At 43.0% G+C, this 20,935-nt stretch overlaps 1 protein-coding gene across 1 annotated transcript; it reads left to right on the forward strand.

The window, feature by feature from the left end:
• Positions 1-11,223: 11,223 nt before the first annotated feature.
• TRIM42 (tripartite motif containing 42) lies at positions 11,224-20,295 on the forward strand. Its single transcript, XM_075004483.1, has 5 exons — positions 11,224-11,579; positions 13,875-14,581; positions 15,739-16,571; positions 17,255-17,482; positions 20,209-20,295. The coding sequence occupies exons 1-5, from the start codon at positions 11,224-11,226 to the stop codon at positions 20,293-20,295; spliced, it is 2,211 nt and encodes a 736-aa protein (XP_074860584.1).
• Positions 20,296-20,935: the final 640 nt, after the last annotated feature.

The following is a 20,935-nucleotide window of genomic DNA, read 5'->3' on the forward strand; positions in this document are numbered from 1 at the left end:
GTTGAACCACATCAGAGTTCTTTTGGCCCACTCCTCCAATTTATCCAGGTCACTCTGGATTCTCTCTCTCTACCCTCCAATATATCTACCTCTCCCCCTAAAACCAAATAGCAATAAGGGGCTTTCGACGACCAGGGGGTCTTTCGAAAAGTCCCCATCTACACAGGCAGCACGTGATTTGAAAGTGGCACTTGCAAATTGCTGCGACTGCCATTATGCTAATTAGGCACTGCATATTCATGGAAGTACCTCATTAGCATATCCCAAAGTGTCTCATTACCATCCCTCTTTTGAAAGGCAGGGGCTAGTGTAGACATAGCTCTACTGAATGAGGATCCATTTGTGAAAGATTCATACAGAAATAATGTTTAGCCTTTGGACAAGAATTTCAAAATTGAGTGTTGAATGTTAGGCCCTTGGCTTTTTTTCTTAAACTATTGAAAGCTTTGTAATCTAACACTCATGGGGAATGCTGGTTGATGCTTAAACTGATTGACGCCATCTACACTACAGTGATCTTTTGAAAGAAGTTCTTCTGGAAGATCTTCTGCAAAAACTTTGGAATATGGTGGCCACACATAAAAAGTGGATTGAAAGGTTGATCTGCTCTTTCAACAGAGAGTCCACACAGCCCCTGCTCCTTGTGGATCATGTACATATGCTTTTTTTTTTTTTTTTCAAAGAAGCTTTTGGCAAAAGGCGCTCTGCCTCAGCTGGGCGAGGAAGAGGGCTGCCATGAAAAGGGACACATTCTTTTGCTTTGGGATTGGAAGAGTGCATTTTGTGTGTAGATGCTCTGAGGCTTTTGTCAGAAAAAGCCTAGATTTTCCAAAAAGAACCTGCTAGTGTAGAGACAGCCAGTGTGTGGGATACTCAAGCAAAGGGTTAGGCAGCTTAAGGCAAGCTGAAGAGGAAAGAGGTATCTGCTGATGGTGTCATCCGGCAGTGCCACAGTGCCATAAACCTTGTACTGTAGTTAAGTTGGGCTCCTATTTTTGAGAAACGTGGCCCCAGTGTCTTCAGCCTAGGTAACATTACTAGGCCCCATAGCACCATGTTTACATTATAAAGCAGTCTTTTAAAAATTGTGACCAAACAACTCAATTTCTGGCCATCTTGGAAATTCCAGGCTCATTATCATTACAGTGACGGCCACCATTTTGGCCACTAATGAAGACCGAGTCAAAGTACAGAGTGTCTGTAACATCTGGAGCCATGTTGAATGTGGCAAGAGGCTCACGTCCTTTGTGGCACAGGCACACAAGGAGAACCAGAATGCCCGCTCCCTGGGGGGAACTGCACTACGATATTTCAATCGGCCTGCAATCAGCCTGTGAATTCCATTTAAAAAGCAGTTTTGAATGTGATCTCACTGAATTTAACTATTTCATGACACTTCACTTGGCAACAAAAGTTCAGCCCTAGTTTAGTCTGGTCTAACAGTATTTTAACTATAAAATTACTGCAGAGGAAAATCTAAGCAGTTGGTATAGCAACCTACCCACTTAGACATGTGCAATCTTTCAGTGTCTCAAATAATTGAAGGGAACCTGTTAGCAATAGGAGTCCTTCCCCTCTTTTCTTATGCTGCATTTGGTAGTCAGAGATTCATTATGGGCCAGACCTGTGAGGTTTCTATAGGCGCAACCAGAAACAGATTCAAAACAAACTGAAAACAGTCATAATTCCTGAGTGAGGCATAGAAATAAAACTGAAAGCTAAATGTGGCCACAACCACAGCAATAGTTACCATAAAAAAGATAAGCAAAGGCAGGATCCTAATTTTATTATTAATAACAATTACATATAGGTACCTGGTCTCTTTTATCATGAATAATTATATTATTGGGAAGCCCATGTGTTCAGACTACATAAGCCTCCCTCCAGTGATGTTGTTATCTTAAAAATCATTGATTTATTTATTTTAATAGTGTAGTTTAGATGTTTGTACTGACTTTCTGGTTTTTGAACCTTTAGGATATAAGTGTTACAGTTTAAAACTTTTCTTTGTGGCAAGGAGATATAGAAATGTATCTTTTAGGGGCTGTGGTTAAGGGAAGGGTGAGAGTCTTACATAATCTCATAACCCTGGCAGCTGAGGCCTAAAGAAAAACATTAAATATTGCAAGACTCGCAGGAGCTGGCAACACTGGCTTGTCTACAGGATAGGCGGGAAGCAACAGCCAACACATAGCAAGGCAAAGGTACAAAGCGCTACCGTTTCCTTGCCTCAACACCCCTAGAGAGATGGATCAGTTCAGTACACTGCTAATCCAAGACTGGTTTTAGGGCCTGTGTACCAGCCGTATGGCACGAAGTCTCCTACACACAGAGTAGTTTATACAGATTACACAACTTTTAGTGTTGTCGTATGTCTGGCTCTCTCTGCTCATTGCCTTTGTTTTGAGGCTCCATCATCTGTCCAGGCAGAGTCCTATTTGGTCCACTGCTTGTCCACACTCCTGCAGCCACAGCTGCCAGCTCCTGCCCACTCAGGCCCCAGTTTCCAGTCCTGGGGAAGTGATCCTGGGTTCCAGTTGTGTCATACTGAGCTGGCACTAGTCAACCTGCCACCCATGACAGGGAGTGACACTGCCTCTCACCTCCTATGTGTTCCTACTTCACAGATATCCCCTCCAAAAATACCCCCTCTAGCTCCTCCTTGCCTTCCACCTCTCTGGCAGTGTCCTCCTTTTAGGATCCTGGAATATGGTAGCCCTAATAACAGCTGAATTAGAATGGCACAAAAGATTGGAATGATGAAACATCACCTGTGTAAGGAGAGTGACAAGATGAGATTAGTTTGTAGAGGAGAAGAATAAGTGGGAATAAAGACAGTATACAAAAAAGGCTGTCTGATACAGAGGCAACCAGTACTTCTATTTACCCTTTTCATCGATACAAGTAGTGGTCTGCTAATGTAGGCTAAATGAGAATAAGGGGATTTCGAAGTGTGTGGGATCCTTTCGAAAAGGAACCCGTGTAGACGAGCCGAGCGCAATCGAAAGCAGCACTTTCAAAGTGCGGCGGCCGCCATTATATTAATGAGGCACTGCATATGCATTGCAGCTCCTCATTAGCATATCCTGAAGTGTCTCATTAATATCTCCCCCTTTTGAAAGGCCGGGGGGCTAATTTAGATATGGCCGTAATGTAACAAAACAAAATCTAAAGGAAATGCATTTTTGTACAATGAATAAGTCACATGCAGGACCCCATGGGTAATCATTAGGCCAAGATTTTTTAAGGATTAGACACATGGATACTGAAAACGGTTGCAGGTATATAAGCTAGAGCAAGAAATATACAGTTTATAAAGCCTTGTGCTTCAGTTCATGCGTCACCGGGGAACACACCTGCAAGGTGCTGAGTGAAGAATTTAAGCCCCTGTTTAACTTTAAACACAAATTAGTATTCACCTACTTGCAGGGCTTTTTTTGTGTGTGCCAATGCATGCCAACATGGCTTGCCATCTCCTGTTTTTTGAGTGAGGCAGGAGCGCAGGGCAAGGAGTCAGAGCCCCCCAGTGCCCCTCTGGCAGCTCCAGCCTTGGGAAACCAGCTGGGTGCGGGCGGCGGAGGTAAGGCACTGTATCAGCTCCTCTTTTTTGACAAAAAAAGCACTGCCTATGCATAAAGTTAAGTATATGCATGAATGTTTGAGTGCAACACAGACAGAGCGTGCTGTACCTTAGCACTGGGTCCCAAATGCCTGGGTTTGGTAAGGAATTTCCCATATATATGAATTAGTAAATAGCCTTATATTATGAGATTCCAACATCTTCTTTGGGTACTGACCACTGTCAGAAACCAGGATGTTGGTCTTGATGGCCAGCCAATCTAATTTAGCATGGCAGTTTCTGTGTTTGCTTTTTTAAACTTTCAATTACATGTTTAGTACAGGGAACATCTGATTTCACAGCATCATGACATACGCTTATGAAAGAAAAGCGCATTTGTCAATTGCATTCTTTCATGATGAATATTGCCATGATTTGACAATTAATTTTTGGCATCATTCAACTGCTTAAAAGCAGGCTGAACCCTGATGCCATAAAATCTGTTCTGAAGGTAACAACTGCAATAGCTGTCAAATAAATTACTCCACAAATACTTCTTCCTAGTACTCCTTCCACTTCCATTATTTGCATGTTATTGAGAAATTAATGTTGATGGCAAGGACAAGCAGAATGACTGACTGATGAGTGTCAATGCAACTTAATCTCCTGGGTGGACCTACATAAATTAGGCAAATTAGATGCCCATGCAACCATAAAGAAAAATGGAGCGAAGGAAAAGATATTTTTCTCCCTTCTATTTATTTACTCAATGATACCACTGGAGATCTTGAGTCATACAGAATCACACTAGGACGCAAATGATTATCCCTTAAGAGTATGGCAGCTTGACTCTTTTTCAGCACCTTTTGATTGTGGTTCCTCATCTACATCCTCTCCTATAATCTTGGAAAGAATAAGTGATCTGAGATTGGGTGGCAAATAAGCAGTAAATCTAAACACATACGCTGATTTGGCCACCTGTTTAAATTGGAATTCAGCTGCAGGTGATTCCCCCTATTGAAGGGTCCGTGGACATAGCAATGGCTCAGATTTATTCATTGGAAAGCCAAGTGGTTGCCATTTTGTTCACCACTTCTTTGCAGTTGTCATTTTGATCACCTCCCTCAGTCGACCTCTGCCTGATGCAATTGGTTCTAGTGAGAGGAACCACAGGACTAGAGTGAATATCTCCCTGGCATGAATCATCATGCCATAAATCACACTACTATGCAGGATACAAATCTCCCTTATCAACTTCTTCTGAGGAGAAAGGTAAGCACTGAATCACAGGAGCCTGTAATAGCAGGCATCTTACCTGCCTGATTTGTAACTGGGCTTGTAATTTAGCAACAATTCAATTGTAGTGATCATGGGAGGTAACTGTTTTCCACTCCTAGTTCTCCAGCATTACAGCTGAAAAGGCAAATTGGGAATCTTCCAATTCTTTCTCTCATTCCCCTGCTTTTTGCCCAAGTTGTTGGCATTTCCCAGACCCATGCACCCTTTTCCCTCCCCATGTCACTAAGGAGATCTAGATGGAGGCTTGTGCGGCTTGCAAATTGCTCTCAAGGAGCTGATGGGCTTGCTGTATTCCCACCAATCCTACCTGTAAATCCTTCAAGGCTCCCTGCACCTGAATCAGGCATTTCAGAACTGGCTTTCTAGCATCTTTGAATTAGGGCTTGTCTTCTTACTTTATTTAAAGCGCACAGTGGGGGCACTGGAAGTAGTAGGAATGGCCTGTGGGCTTTGTAGTGCTTCCTTTCCATGACACATAAGAATGAACTGATCCATTTTTTTACCAGAAAGTTAAAATTTAGGTGCACAGTACCAAGAGGATGAATGCACTTATATATTCTGATGCTCTGCACTGCACTAGCATGAAGAACAATGGAGTGGTGGCAATTATACACACTTGGATAAGCACTCCAAGCTAAAATCAAAAGCAATTCTGAGTTATCTTCAGTATTTTTGTCAGTCTTTTTAGTTTGTGAGTGTGGCTTGGTCTAACCTGTAAACAGGGAAGCAGCAGGCAGCCCAATGAATAACATATTCTTCAGATGAGTTTATCTAATGTCAATCTACATACGGGTCAGGTGTAAAGCCCCTGGCTAATGTCTGCATTTCAGTCAGCCTCTTTTCCTACATCTGTAAATATCAATGAGATGGTTGGGAAGAAAGGAAAAAAAAACAAAACAAAACAAAAAGTTAAAAAACTAAACAAACAAAAGAACCCCCACAAGACTCTTAAAAGTGGAGATGAGGGAGGAGAATGAAAAAGATGACTCAGTGGGTGGAAAAATCAGTTTAAAATAAGTCATTTGATAGCTAATAAAAATGCAAGTTGAATGATTATTCCCCATTTATTCCATTTCAGTGAAATTAAAATTCTGTTCTTGCACTACTTTGTTCTCAGCCTTCGTATTTTTCTTTTTGCTTGCCTGGGGTGATAACTAGGAAACACACACACACACAAAACCTCCTGCAAGGCCTCAGCCTCTGCTGTGCACAGCGTTTTCCAGGATTGGACCTATTAGTGGGTGAAACCAACAAACTACAACCTGTCTGCTATGCTGCATGATATAAGCAGCAGCTGGAGCAAGACACAACAGAAAAAAAGAAATCTTGCTGGAGACACTGCTAAAATTCTGTCAGCCTGGCTGCAGCTGCTGCATCTAATTCAGTTCCTTTGGCAGCCAGAATGTTATGATCATTCAGTATCTGCTAGAGGTGAACAAACATGTTAATCAAAAAATGGCCAGTCTTATCAGAACTGGCTGTATATACAAAGTTCATAGGAAGCATTGTCCAAATGCATTATCTAGGGCAGCAGAAAATGGAATTATTTTGGAGGCTGCACCATGGTGGGGATGATGGAGAGGGTACCATTCAGAACAGAACAGTAAAAGACAAGAGAAGATAGGCAGGCTCACCATATGGGGAACTGAATGCACAGATATAAAGCTTGAAGTCCATCAGGAAGCAATATCTAGTGAGGCGATCAAAAGAAAGGAGGTCTTCATCAGCATGACATGCAAATAAATGGTCTTAAAAGCTGTGTTACGTACAGACTGGAAAGTGGTGATGCGGGTGTTGGGGAACATTCCAACCCTGGGCATCAAAACTTGCTTTCATCTGAAACATGGCATAGAAGTCCAGGAGCTGCATTTCCCTCTCCTCCTATGTCTGGTTTAGGACTGCAGAAGAAGCAGTAGAATTTAATACTGTAGTACAGGTATCTATTTTCTACAACCCATGAAACTCAAGTGGCTTTTTAAAATTAACTATCACACGATCGTACACTATTGCTTTCAAATAAACTGGGGAAGCACAATGTGAAAACCAACAGCTACTGAGGGTTCTATGTATTTGTAACAACATTCTTCTCACCCCTCCCCAGCAGCTGAGCATGAGTATTTTAGGCAGACAACGTATGATCTATTGCCACAATCAACTGTAGGCATTCCAGAGACCCCATTATGGTCCATCATGTAAATGACCTCCCATAAGGATGCACCATTATGGTCTATTGGGTTATGGTTCAGTGAATTAGACAAAGCTCTAAGTAGAGTAGGCTTTAAGCAAATACCCTGTAATGACTACAGAGTAGCCATAACAATAAACTTTGTCAAGACCGCTGGCTTAATTACTCCCAAATTATTCATTAACCCATTAATCCAAGCTGATGAATATTCTGCATGTTAAAGAAATGGTTAATTATCTACAGCACAGCGTTTGCAATCAACCCCACCAGCGAATACTATACTGCGCTTACTGTTTTCGTTAGTTTCAAGCAAAGGATAAAAGACTGTTGACTGTTGATTGTTTAATGGTAACTATTTATTTATCCAGAAAGAAAGGTGACTGAAGTAATATTTTTTTTTATTTGACAACATCTCTTGGTGACACGAATTCAAACTTTATAGATCACTTTTTCAGGGCTGAGAAATATGCTAAATGTGTCACAATTAAATGCAAGTTGGAACAGATTGTGTAGCACAAGTCATCACATTTCAAGGTGAGGCAGCCAGCTAACACCACTCCAGCCGGTGATGGAAAAGAATGCATGAAAAGGCAGGTGGCTGTGAGTCGAGTGGTTTACAGATAGTTGCAATAAGCCCTAATTTCAGTATCCCTATTCAGCCCATAATTTGTATTGCCTAGCAAAACCTTCTTTTGAAGCATGCCTTTCAGAGAGAGGACTCAGTTACAGAATAAGTGCCCACAGGTGATACGGTATTTTTGTCTTTTATCATTTTGCTGTCTGAGTTCATTTAAGAGTAAAGTGATTGTCTGGTTTCACCCACTACAATTGTTACTAAGGCATTTAGTGCACTCAAGGAGGTGCATAAGTATTATGAGAGGTGTTGCTTATTGTAGCAGTGGGAGTATATCTACAGGTTTAGCAACTGTTAGCATGGCAGGGCCTTGTACCACTTTGAATTGACGCACCTGGTTCTGTAGCACGCTTGCTTCTGATGATGAGTTTGGCGGTATTTGAAAGCCAGAGATGGGGGTTTAAAGAAAAAAGACTTTCAAGCTGTGATCCCCATCTAAGACATTTAATGAGATCCCATTTGGGCTTCCCTGGTAGCTGGCAGATGCCATTTAGGGGTCTATACTCAAAGAGAGTTTTATTTCTCTATTAAAGCAGGTTCTTAGTATTTGGGTGGCCTGCTCCATGATATGAGCTACTTGGCTGGCAGTGTCCTTGTTTAAAGGAGATGGTTTTATTTTATCCCAGAGTTCCTCTTCGGAGCATTTTCTGTGGGATTGGAGCGCTGCTCTGTAGCTTGATTTCTTGGCCTTTTAGTGGTGGTGACTGGACCTGTGAAGGTTGGTGGCAGTGGGCATGGGAGCATTTTAGAGAGAGTTTCCCGGAAGGTGGGGGGATGGTTGTTGAGGTCATGGTGGAAATCTGTGAGGAAGTTCAGGATGTCCATTTAGAGGATAAAAAATGCATGTTACCACTTTGCACAACATTTGTCCCTAAATTCTTCTGGAAGGTAATCCAGGAAGAGATTGACTGACTGTGGAGCCATCCTACTCTCCATGACTGTTTCAGTAGCCGGATAAATTGCTTGTTGTTGAATGTAAAATTGTTATGGGTGAGGATGAAAGTGATGAGTTTAGTGATGTGTTTGGGGTGGATATGTGAGTCTTGCCCATTTTCTTGTAACTATTTGAGATAGGCAGTGATTCTGTCACTCTGAGAGATGTTGGTGTCTAAGGAGCAGGTCATTGGTTGGTGGCAAAGACAATGTTCTGAGAGAGGCTGTTCCAGGTTTCTGGAGGAAATCAGTTATGTCCTGTAGGAAGCTGGCTCTTTGGCTACTTCTACACTAGAAAGCTTTGTTGACAAAACTGGCCTTTTCTTGACAAAACCCATGGACCGTCCACAGTCCCAATGCATTCTGTTGACAGCTGACAGAATGTGGGACTTTTGTTGACAGCATTATCCCACTCCCCAGGGGGAAGAACACCTCTGTCAACATAGATCTGTTGACACAAAGCCAGTCTGGACATTCTGGGGGGACCTTCTGTTGACAGAAAAGGCCTCCTGGACACTGCACAGGTGCCCCAGGGGATGCCCAGTCCACAGCACTCAGAGCTCTATGGTCCCTGCCTCCAGCCATTCTTAAAGTTGCAGAGAGCCAGGGAATCCCTGTGGCAGGAAGCTGAAAGCATGGAAGCAGCTGGGCTACAAGCTGCAGCCCTCCCACCCGCATGCCCTCACATACACTCCTTGCTCTAGAGCTGTCAGATATGGCAGTCAGTCAGGCACCCAGACACACCCGCTGGGCCTCCATTCTCGACTGGGGCTGAGGTCCAGGCCTTCCTGGACCTGTGGAGCAAGGGAGAGATCCTCCTCAACCCCAAGGTGAAGTGTCACAATGCCCCCTGCCTATTCCCAGCTAGCTACCGCCTTGGTGGCATGGGGCTACCCCGCCTGCACCATCGAGCAGGTGCAGAGCAAGGTGAAAAAGCTCCAGCAGGGCTACACTGGGGCCCACAATGACAGCCAGAGATCTGGAACAGGACCCACAACCTGCCCCTATTTCCAGGAGCCTCACCAGCTCCTGGGACCAGACAATATGTTCCCACTGTCCTACCCCACTGATATAGTACAAGAGGCCCCCTGTGCAGCTAGAGCCTGAGGAAGAGCAGCACCCTAGGGCCCACTGGAGGTGTACACAGGGTCTGAGGCCAGTGGCAGCATTCTCATCATCACCCTGGAGCTGGACCCTGACAGGCAGACCACCTCCAGGGTGTCCTTGGAGCTGGGCGAGGGTCCCTCCGGTAAGCATCCTGCATATTGCACGCCCCAGGTTGTGGAAGGCAGGCACAGATGGAGCATGCTGTGAGTATCACCCAGATGGCTTGGGCAGGACCTTGAGCTGTGGTTCCATCCCATGGAACCACATCCAAGGCAGTGTTTTCCACCTGGTCCCAGCAGACAGCACCCAGGCACAGTGCACCAGCCTGCTGTCAGCCTCACAGAAGGCTGGATGAGACCCACCCTCTGGAGACAAGAGGGCCTGTCAGCATCTGTCACAGCTGGAAGTGGGCTAGCCACACGGGCAGTGGCCAGACCCTAGACACAATGAGGAGCATGGCTCCTGGCTTTGTGGGCATGCCCACAGGCAACAGGCTGCACCCACACCCATGGACAGAGCCATGAGCTGCACATATGTGTCGGGTGGGCAGCGCAGGGCCAGGCTGTGCCCAGTTCACCCGCCATGCATGCAGGTCCCGTCTCTGGCTGGACACCCCTCCCTTGGCCATTAGCCCCTCAAGTGGAAGGTGTGGCAGGGAACAGTGGTGAGCCCAGTCCCCCAGGCACCAGAGATTCCCCATGTGGCGGGGCCCACTGTTCAGGCCATGCTTGACTGTGCTCCCAGAACATCCCTCTGCCATGGACCAGGGTATGTTGGTTGCTGTGCATGGTGGGGGCAGGGCCTTAGGGCTGTGTTGCATGGATGACTCACCATCTCCCCTCCTTGTCTTCCTTTACAGCTGGACCCGCACTGTGTGAGGGCTGAACCAGCCCCACCTCCCTCCCCAGACCTCTCTGTTCTTGCCTGTTGGTATCAAATAGTTTGTGGGATTATTGCTAGATAGATGGCAAAGGAATAGTAATTGGCAATATGAGGCACTGAAATTACCGGGTATCATGCAAATGGAAAAGGCAGATGCTGAAATTGTTCCCTCTGGAAAAGCGAATGGCATTTTATTCTGCTTTTTCTGAAGACATTACGTCACCAATCTAAAGTGATGGGAAGAAACTGGAAGAGAAAGAAGCTAAACAGGACTTATTTTGGAGGGTGGTAGGGGATGGAAATTCAGTGGCACCACTGGTTGCTGAGAGAAAGGGTGACTTTTGCCAACTCATACACAATGTGTTGGGAGCAGCCATTCTAGATCTTAGATCTCTGTGACACACACATGATGTAATCAACACATCACTTACCTATGCAAATCTGATTGTCCTTGGTTAAATAGCTCCTTGTGGCATCATTATTCCGCACTGGAATGAGAGCTGTTCATCTCAGCACAAAGCCAGCTTCCTCAAACTGGCCTCCTGTGTTTTTGAAGTACTACTGTGTACAGTGTGGAGTGGCTCAAAGGCTCGGTGGACCTCCAGCCAAGTGTCTTGTGGAGTAATGACCAATATGTTATGCCTCAATTGGCCGTGTTGCCCAGGCTGCCGTTGCTGCCCGCCGCTAGAAAGGGCTGATCGAGAGTGCTGTTCATGTTGGCGTTTCGTCTTTACCGAGGAGCGGAACTGCAGCTGCTTCCCCTGCCCTTATGCAGAAGGCAGAGCGTGCCAGTGTTGTCACTGCTCATGTTCAGAGAACCCCAACTGCCGCTGCTGCTGTTGCTCCTGTTCAAACGACCCAGACTGCAAGTGCTGCTGCTGTACCACTGATGAGAACACCAGCTGTCAGTACTACGAAAGCAGATGCTGCAGGAACACCATCTACACATCCCATCTTCCCAGAGCCACAAGGAGACGTCGGTAAGTGCATCCAGAGAATGATTCTTTTTTTACTTCACGTTACAATCCAACGGATAGGCTGCAAATCAAAAAATGTCGCTTGTTCTCACAGCGAGCCGCTGAAAGCAGGTCTGAGGCCATAGGGATGGGGGGAGGAGGTCACATTTTTTTCTGCCTGTATCTGGAGGAAAATTTGAAAAGAATAAACTGTTTGTGAATCCCAAAACAGAACCCACACCCTGAAATTTTATTTTGGTTTAGCCAACTGAAATATTTTGTGTCCATAATTTCAAACTGCGCCATTTTGCTGTTTCTTTGTAAGCCGTACATTTCAAAACAACTCTTTTTTGAACCTAGAAACTGGAATTTTTCATTTAGAAAATATTAAAATGAAAAGGTGTGAGGATTTCTACCCCTTTTTCTTGACGTTTATTCCAGGCAGCAAATTCCTTATAAATGCTCCTGTTTTGTGAACAGTTTTGGTTTTGACAAACTGACAAATTCTCTCTCAGCTAATTGAGTGAAAGCCTGAGAAAAGGAAAGAAAGAAGAGCGTGCAATGGGAAGGGACATATGCTTCGTAAAAAGGAATGTGAAATGAGATGTCCGAGAAAGATACTCCTAGAAAACGGTGGTCAGATTGTGGGAGCAGAGCAGTGGTTCTCAAAGCGTGGTCCGGGGATCGTTAGTGGTCTGAACTCCATGCAGGTGGGCCACAGGCTCAGGGATCACCTCCCTGCTGTCCCACCTGCAGCTGGTAGCCTGCACTGACTCTCCAGCTCCATGCGCCCGGCTCCCTGAAAGATTGGAGCACTAGGCTTCCTGCTATGGGAGATGGGCGTCTTGAGCCTTGTCAGCTGGAGCCAGCTCACAGGGGGAAGCAGCAGTTCTGCAAGCTGCCACAGGCCAAAAAGTTTAGAGAACCCCTGGAAATGAGGAAAATGAAGCGTCGACTGCATAAAAATGCTGTGAAAAGGGTGGAGAGATGGGATGGTAATGGTCTGGGGCAGAGGAAGGGGATGAAAAATTTCACTTTGAAGCACAGATTAAACTGTAGAGAAGACAGACAATGAAAAGAAATGATGTGCCTGGGGCTCTAAGAAACTGCAGCCATAACCAAAGTAGTGGTGATGATAAAGATTTAGACTGTGAGTAGGAAGAAACCTGATTGATTTCCAGAGCTATCCGACCCATAAGTGATTCCTGCCTTTAAAACATATAACTCTGGCTCTTAATGTGAGGGGACAAGTGGGTGGAACTAGGTCAGTGCTGTGAAGAATCTATTCCATCTGTGATATTGCACATTAACCAGTAGGTGCAGGAGAGGATGGGCAACCGGAGCAATAGTGAGCAGGGAGGAGCAGCAGTTTTGGACTGTGTGGGGGATTGAAATATGGGATCAAAAACCACAGCAACAAGAGTGGAGGAAAGGAAAGTAATAGTGAGGAAAGTATTATGGAAGCAAAGGGTGGGCACAACCAGATCTACAGCAAAAACTGAACAGTGAGGCAGTAATTTTATATTGTATCTCTGATGACTACATTAACACGTGAGCTTATGTCATCTTCATTGAAATAACCCAGGAGAGACGCTTGGCCGAGATTTTCAAAAGTGCTGAGGATGACTCAGGCTGCCTAGCTGGACACACATTAGAAATAGCTTGATTTGCATAGCACTTTCTGAATTCCATGCCTTTAAGGCCTCCCAGGCTGGGCATTGCAAAAATTGAAACACACCAAATCACCAGTCACTTTTTAAACTTTGGCCCACAGAGATCCTTAAGCTGGCAATAGGACTCTTTTATAATGCTGAGTTTGATCGCCCTTGTAAGTCAGAGGCTAGTTAGATACGGTGGTTGAGGTATTTGTTAGGTTCCTGTTCATGTGAATCATAATTCATTATAATAATTTCAACAGGCAAAACATATAAATAAGGATATTGAACAAAATGGTGTACAAGGTTTTTGTGTAAAAGCTGCACCACTGGTGATATTGAGTATGGGAAATGAACATCTTGCAAAATAAAACTGGCAGCTTCTCATGCATTGTACCAACTACGAAAGCTCACTGCCCAATAAATAAACGTGTCAGTCTTTAAAATGCTACAGGACTGCTTGTTATCTAGTACATGTGTAACTATTACTGTGAACAGAAACACTTACTTGTGTTCAATTGCTGACAAACGAAAGCACAGTCATAACCTGTTTCCTGAAATGCAAATCTTGGGGGAATAAATATTGATGATATCGTACAGCAGGACTGCATACATTAGAATCTGCTTCTTAGAGAGAATCCCAATGTTTTGTTCTTGTTTTCAGTTCTGAAGTTGGGTTACCCAGGTTTGGAAGTAAAAGTGACACATCAATCATTACTCTGGAAAAATATGCATCCGGACATGCTTTTCGTGACCAGCTCATTTGTCCATTGTGTCAACAACTGTATCTCTACCCATTTATGCTGCCATGTAACCACTGCATTTGTGAGAAGTGTATAAACAAAAGCAGAGCCCAAGCTGAAGTGACTGAGAACTTCTTCATCATTGTATGCCCTGTGTGCGTCAAAGCACACTGCCTTCCCAATGGTAATAAAACTCAGCTCAGGATAAACTACCTGAGAGCCAAACTAGCTAGGAGATACATGCGCCAACATGGCTTTCTGAGGTGGCGGTTTGACAGAACCCAAGTATCAATCTATTGTCAAGTTTGCAAACAGAAGACAAAGAAGGCATCCAAGAGATGTCTCACATGCCGACTGAATTTCTGTAATGAGTGTCTAAGATTATATCACAATGAGACCACCACTCAGGACCACATATTTACCAAAGCCTACCAAGAAGATCAAGGAGAGAGCTGTTGTTTATTTCACCCCAGTTCAAACCTCTCTAAATACTGTCTAGATGACCATGAGCTAATCTGCGATTTCTGCAAGGATTCACAGCACAACGATCATGAGACGCTAACCTTCGCACTGGCATGTTCAAAGGAAGCTGCTTCACTCTTTAGCGCTATTGCCAAGTTTAAAAAAGGTTCCTGTTTTAGCTTCCCTGCTAATTTGCACTGTTTTAAAAATCTATCAACACAAAGCTTCACTGCGGCAATCATCAGCAAATCAAACCTGGGAGCTATGAAACCTTTCAGGACTTAATAGAGTTCAACGGAACTATAGCCCTGATTTCTACCCCAATGTGCTTTCTGTGTTGGGGTGGACCAGACCCAGCTAAATCAGATATTCCCTCACATTGGGGGGGGGCTGTACTGCAAAGCGCTTATAATATGGTCTTGAAACTGATCCTTTCAGTTTAAAAGAAGGCCCCATAATTCCTTGCATCACCCTCTATCTGGCTCATAATCCTCAGCACACCTCATCAGATTCCCTGCATCTCTCACTTCCCTTGCCTGCCCAAAGCTCCCCATTTCAAGCCCAGATATTGGACACCTCTCCTTCCCATTTACAGTTTCCCTCATCCGACCCTCTCCCAGAATCCTACGTCTCCCTTTTTCTTCCTGCTTATAGGAGAATTACATGCATAAACTTTTTAACCAGGATATTACCCCAGCACCATTAGCTAAATTCAGTTTTGTGGCTAACTAACAACATTTGAAAAGTCAAGGGCAGAATAAAAAGCAAGACAAGAAACTCATAGAATTGCTGCTGTTTGCTAGCATGGTTTTGTAGTAACTAGTACTTTGCATAAACATAATACCTCTCACAAAGAGCAACTGGGATTTATGATCACTCATAAATTAAGCTTCAAAATCTCCTTTGTGAAATAGAAAAGTATTATCAGAACTATTTTACAGAAGACCAAATTGAGGCACTAAGAAGATGAGGGCAAAATTTTTGAATTTGGATATGTAAACATGTGCATCTAAATCCCTACTTTGGCACCTACACAAGTGGCTGCCTAATTTTCAGAAGTGCCAACCTCAGAATTAGGTTTCCTCTATTAAGGTTCCTAACTTTATTTACACAAATGTGAAAAAGTTACCTAATTAACTTGTTTCACAAGGACGCTTTGCAAGTAGTGGCACAGCTGAGAATAGACTATCAGAATTACGATACCTTGTCTTATGTTTTACAATCCTGAAGTACCTCTATGCCATAGTAGATCATCTTGAGTCCTAACTACTAAGCAACATTTCAATGTGATGTTGAAATTATTGATATGATTTTGTTTTACAGTCCGATATGGGGTTGATAGTGACCTAATGGAAATCCTTTTGCTAAAGAATAATTTTAAGACCTACAAGGAAACTAAAAGGAAGGAGATCAGAAATGGATTCCTCAAATTACGGAATATTCTCCGTGAGGAAGAGAAGAAGATGACGGAATTGCTTGAAAACATTGAACTTAAAAAAGAGAAGGGAATTCAAGAGTATGTGGCTCACACATCCAGAAAAATTTCTCAAATGGACAGTCTCATTGAGTATTCTAAGGAGGCTTTGAAGGAGGAAAACCAGATTGCTTTTCTGCAATCTGCAAACTTCTTGGTAAATGAAATAGAAGATGCAGTTGCTAGTATTTATCAGCCCAGTGCACGACTCAGAGAAGATCCTATTCAGAACCTTAAACTCAACTTTGAAGAGCTTTCAGCCAACTTGCATGACCTTTTCCAAACACCTGTTAGAATGAAGCAATCAGATGATAAATCAAACAAATTTCCTTACCCCTGTAATTCAGAAGTAATGGTTCCAAGGAAAATTTCTAGTACCCATGCAGAAAAGCATCCAACTGTGCACCGAAGTCCATCTTTATCAACTTTAAATTCACAGTATGAATCAACTGTAATGAGGAAAGAAATGTATGGAAGACCAAGTTCCACACCTCCCCCTCATCATAGACAACTTAATGAAATGTTTGCATTTTGGGATGCCTCTACTGAAGTTCCAAGAAAAGAAAGAAGCCGTCAAAGCTTCAGTATCACTCGGCGTCCAGAACGATTTGACAATGGATCACCTATGGTTCCAGGCCTAGTCATCATCTACCAGACTCTTGCGTATCCAAGAGCAGCCAAAGTAAGATCTATAAATATTAACATATATCTAGATTAAGCCCTATTTTAGCCAAGTTAGTTTTCCCTTTAATATAGTTTAAACATTTATTTGGTAAATGACGGATATTGATAAAGTTCATTCCAATGTAATAAATAGGACTCTGCCTCCTAAACTGTTCACATTCTAGTAAATGGGTCCATTATGATTATTTACTATATGAAACTTCCAGTCAAAGGAAGTAGACGTTGTATGTTAACATTTAATATTGGCATAATAAGGCATTGTGTCTCGTGACTCATGCAAAATCAAGTTTTTTTCCCTCATTGCATCTCAAAATAGGTTCCATTTGAGTGATTTTTTTTATTTTTATGTCTGAAATATTAATGGGCTCTCAGCACCTAGTAGGAGCCCAGTTCGATGGGGTGCTAAATACGTCATAAAAAGTATTAAATGCTTTCACCAGACATTAATTTCAGTGTGGGAGGTGAGGGTTCTTTCAACATCCTAGAAGTTGCTTGACATTTTTCAGTATACACGTCCAGATGTCATTGCCTTTCACTTATATTATAGACTTTGTTAGATGTTGTTTTAAATGCAGGAAAAAGTGAGAAGCCATGATGGCCTGTTTAAAAATTACATGAAAATAAAAGAAAATAATACAAAGAACATGTAACTGGACAATGTAGATCTTTTTTTCTCCATAGATTTACTGGACATGTCCCACTGAGGATGTGGACTTCTTTGACGTAGAGTTCTATGAAGTTGTTTCTGTTAGTCCAGATAATGTTGTCCAGACAAAGTTAGCTGGAAAACTGCATGGGATAATGCATCAGAACCTTGAAATATATAATCTGGATCCAAACACAGAATATCTCTTTAAAGTTCGAGCCATCAATATACATGGTGCCGGTCAATGGAGTGAAATTTGTAAGGTATGGTAGAACCTGTCTCCCTCTTTCTGTAGCTATTTTTCCTTTCAATCCTCTTATGTTGAATTCCAATTCCTCATTGTCTCTACTCTTGAAGAAGAATACATACCCTCTGGTGCGGTATCAGGGAAGTGACTCAGAATACTAGCCCACAATCCTCAGAGATACTTGGTTTCTCCAGATTTTTTCCCCAAATGGTTAGAATATTTCTGTCTTTCCCAACAGTACATGGACACCATGGCTGTACCTACATTACAGAGTTTTGCCGACAAAACTGAAGTCTTGTCGACAATGCTCATGGAGCATCCACACTACAAATGCGTTCTGTTGAGAAACTGTCAACAGAAGACATCTGTTTTCTCGGGAGAGTTAAGTCACTCTCGTATGAGGCATAATGCCTCTGTCGACAAGAAAATAGTGCAGACACGTCAGGAAGTACCTCTGTTGACAGAGAGGGCTTCCAATTCACTGGGCAGCCCTGTTTATAGAGCTTCCAGCTGGCTGTTCTGTCAACAGAGGGCTGGGCAGTCTGGCCACTCTCCGTCGATAGGGGGAGCCTCTATTATGTGTGAATGCATTCTGTCAATAAAAGTGCTGTTGGGAAATATGTCCTGACAGTAACTTCTGTTGACAAATCTCTGTAGTGTAGACCCAGACCATGGCTATAACCTCATTCATGTCTATAATATATGTTAATCCATGCAGTGACTAGGGTCCCCAGTGTCCTACGTGCTGTGCGGACACATGCTGAGAGAGTATACCTTGTCTCCAAAATGTTTAAAGTGAAAGAGGATTAGACAGACATGGCAAGGGAGAGGAAGTTTCAGAACGGCCTTCTTCACCCTCTCTTATGATGGCATTAAAGAAAAAATTAAAAAGAGCAAGATTCAAAAATAAGCACCAAATTATCACAAGTGCTGAGTACCCAGCATCACGCATGGTCACTTCCGTGTTTTAAAATGTAACCAAAACTATAGCTTTGGTCTATTTATTTTTCCACTTGGAACCCATTATATGCAAAAGCAAATCATCCCAATGCACAGACAGTGAAAGGCTATGCACGCCATTTGAATCCCAATGAAAGGTTTATGTTGGACTTCAATAAATGCTCCTCGCACTAAAGTTCTCTGTGAAAAGGTAGATTTCATTCTGTTATTCTGTGCAGACCAATCTCATTTCTCCCATCCAGGTTTCACTTCAGATTAAGTTTTATCTCTCCAAGGTTCCTAGACTTTTGTCACCTGGACTTAGAGTCTAGCTTTGAAATGGCACTCAGACAATTCACAGTGGAAGTGCTAATGATAACACTATCCAGTGGTGACCAGGACAGCTCTACTCCCCATAGTTAACATGTGCAGCACCATATTTTGTTTTTTATCTGGCACACCAGAGTACTATATTGATTTTTCTTTTGAAAGAAGCTCTTTCTACAGGAAGCTGAAATGCATTAATACTGCAGAAAAACCGTCTTGCTTAGCATCTGCTGTAATTTACATAAGCAAAGAGTTCCATGGCAAATGAAAATGGGAAAGCATGTTTGACAGACATTTATAGATCTTTTGAAAAATAACTTACTGTCATTCCTTTTGCATAAGATCAGAATATTTTACTTTACCAGCTGTGCTAGAAGGTTTCATTTAATGAATGTTCATAATGAAAATGTAAGATGCTTTATTTATACAAAACAATACAGTATTTTCTCACACATCCAAAATGCAAAAAAAATTAACCAAACACTCATTATATCAAGTCCAGGCTGAGCCAGGCTCCATAACCACACAATGGTCACAGATAATCACAGGCTCTAACCTGAAGGAACATGAGATCGCCTCCCTTCAGACATCCCCTCTGGGAAGCACATTGTCCCAGAGGTGAGGCATTGCTCTCCCACCTCAAGCGTCTGGCACAGATTGGGTGCACAGGCACCCAAAAGGATAGCGTGGGCTACATAGTACCACTGCACATTTGGAACCCTGGTAAGGAGGGATCATGACGTATTGCCTCCCAGTCACAGCTGTGCCTTAATGGTCCAGTCCAGTCTGTAATTAGAAATGTGGCTTGCTCAGGTTATGTTAGTCCTTAGGAAATTTCCTAGGCTAATGATGAACAGAACAATGGCAGTGCAGCGGGCTAGTTTAAGGCAGAGTGCAACTGTGACTCTGCCCGCTTCTGGAAAGGCTGATTCTATGGATTAGGTTCCATTGCGAGGCCCATTTTATACCTGTCTATTGAGACAGCCAAATTGGAAGCTAATTAGATTGAGTTCTGATGATGTTTCTTGAGACTGGACACTTGAAGGCATTTGGTTGCCTAACTCACACTGGCTACATCTGCATGAGCAGCATCTGTCGCAGAAGTGACTGTTGGAAGGAGTTACCCAGCAAACCATCTGTCGACAGATTGCATCTACACATAAAAGCATGCCATAAGGGTCAGATTTTCAAAAGAGATCGGCTGCCATTTAGGCAGCAAAGTAAGTGACTAGATTGTTCACACAAGGAGTTCTTTTTAAAAACTGGCCATGCATGGCAGCTGGGCTTTTCTGAAAATCTACCCTCTGTTGTGGAAGCCAAATGACAATCTGATCTGCGCTCCACTGAAAATGTAGACCACGTGTAGAAACACTTTATTACTTCATCATTTAACACCCAAGATGTCAATTCCCTGCAAATTGCATGTACTTTATAATACCCCTAACTCTGAATTTGTATTCTTTTTCCCAATTCCAGGTCGTTACTCCAGATGGACATGGGAAAGCCAAGGGCAGGTGGGGCTTGTTGCGAAGTATCCAGTCTGCTTTCTATAAACATCTATAAGCTTCAAAGAAACTAGAGACATTATGTTTTGTGGGATTTGTTTGTTTTTTTTCTTTTTTAAAGAAAATCTCTGGGGAAAAATCTATTGTATTTTTTACTGAAGCTAGCCTACAATCCAAAAGCAAACTCTTCAAATATCTCCTCTCAACAAATAAATATGTCAGCTTCCTCATTTGCCTGCTTTAGTCTAGAAATATCACCAAAACATGAGGAAAAGGTTGTGCTCCACATGAAAATATAATGTATAAATCACAGAAGACTGGGAGCATCATTTTAAAAAAAGTAATACAGGAATTAATAATTTGGTCAACAATCAGGCCAAGTCTAATCTTGTTTATAAAGAGCTAAACAGGCCATGAAGCCCCGCTGCAGGGATTAATGCATCAAGGCCATGCTGTGGTTTTTCCCCGGAGCTCATATTCCATGTGGTCTGTCCCCACTCCTGGACTTTGATCCCAGACAAGGTCATGGGAGAGTATCCAGGGATAAGTTTATGATAAAAGGTTGCACAAGGGAGGTATTCATGCACCCTTTGGTATACAGCCACCAAGGTACTCCTCCTCAGTAAAAATATCAAGGGAAATGTAACTGCACTTCAGTTGCACACTGAGGGTTACGTTCACTTTACCAGAAGGTCCTT

Source organism: Carettochelys insculpta, chromosome 10, assembly GCF_033958435.1.
Source record: "Carettochelys insculpta isolate YL-2023 chromosome 10, ASM3395843v1, whole genome shotgun sequence".
In the NCBI taxonomy this organism is placed as follows: domain Eukaryota; kingdom Metazoa; phylum Chordata; order Testudines; family Carettochelyidae; genus Carettochelys; species Carettochelys insculpta.

Excerpts from the sequence above, each read along its gene's own strand:
- TRIM42 (XM_075004483.1), top strand. The coding sequence starts at position 11,224 with ATGACCAATATGTTATGCCTCAATTGGCCGTGTTGCCCAGGCTGCCGT. Across the intron at positions 14,582-15,738 it reads TATTGCCAAGTTTAAAAAAG|TCCGATATGGGGTTGATAGT; the intron begins GTTCCTGTTTTA and ends TTTGTTTTACAG. Across the intron at positions 16,572-17,254 it reads CGTATCCAAGAGCAGCCAAA|ATTTACTGGACATGTCCCAC; the intron begins GTAAGATCTATA and ends TTTTCTCCATAG.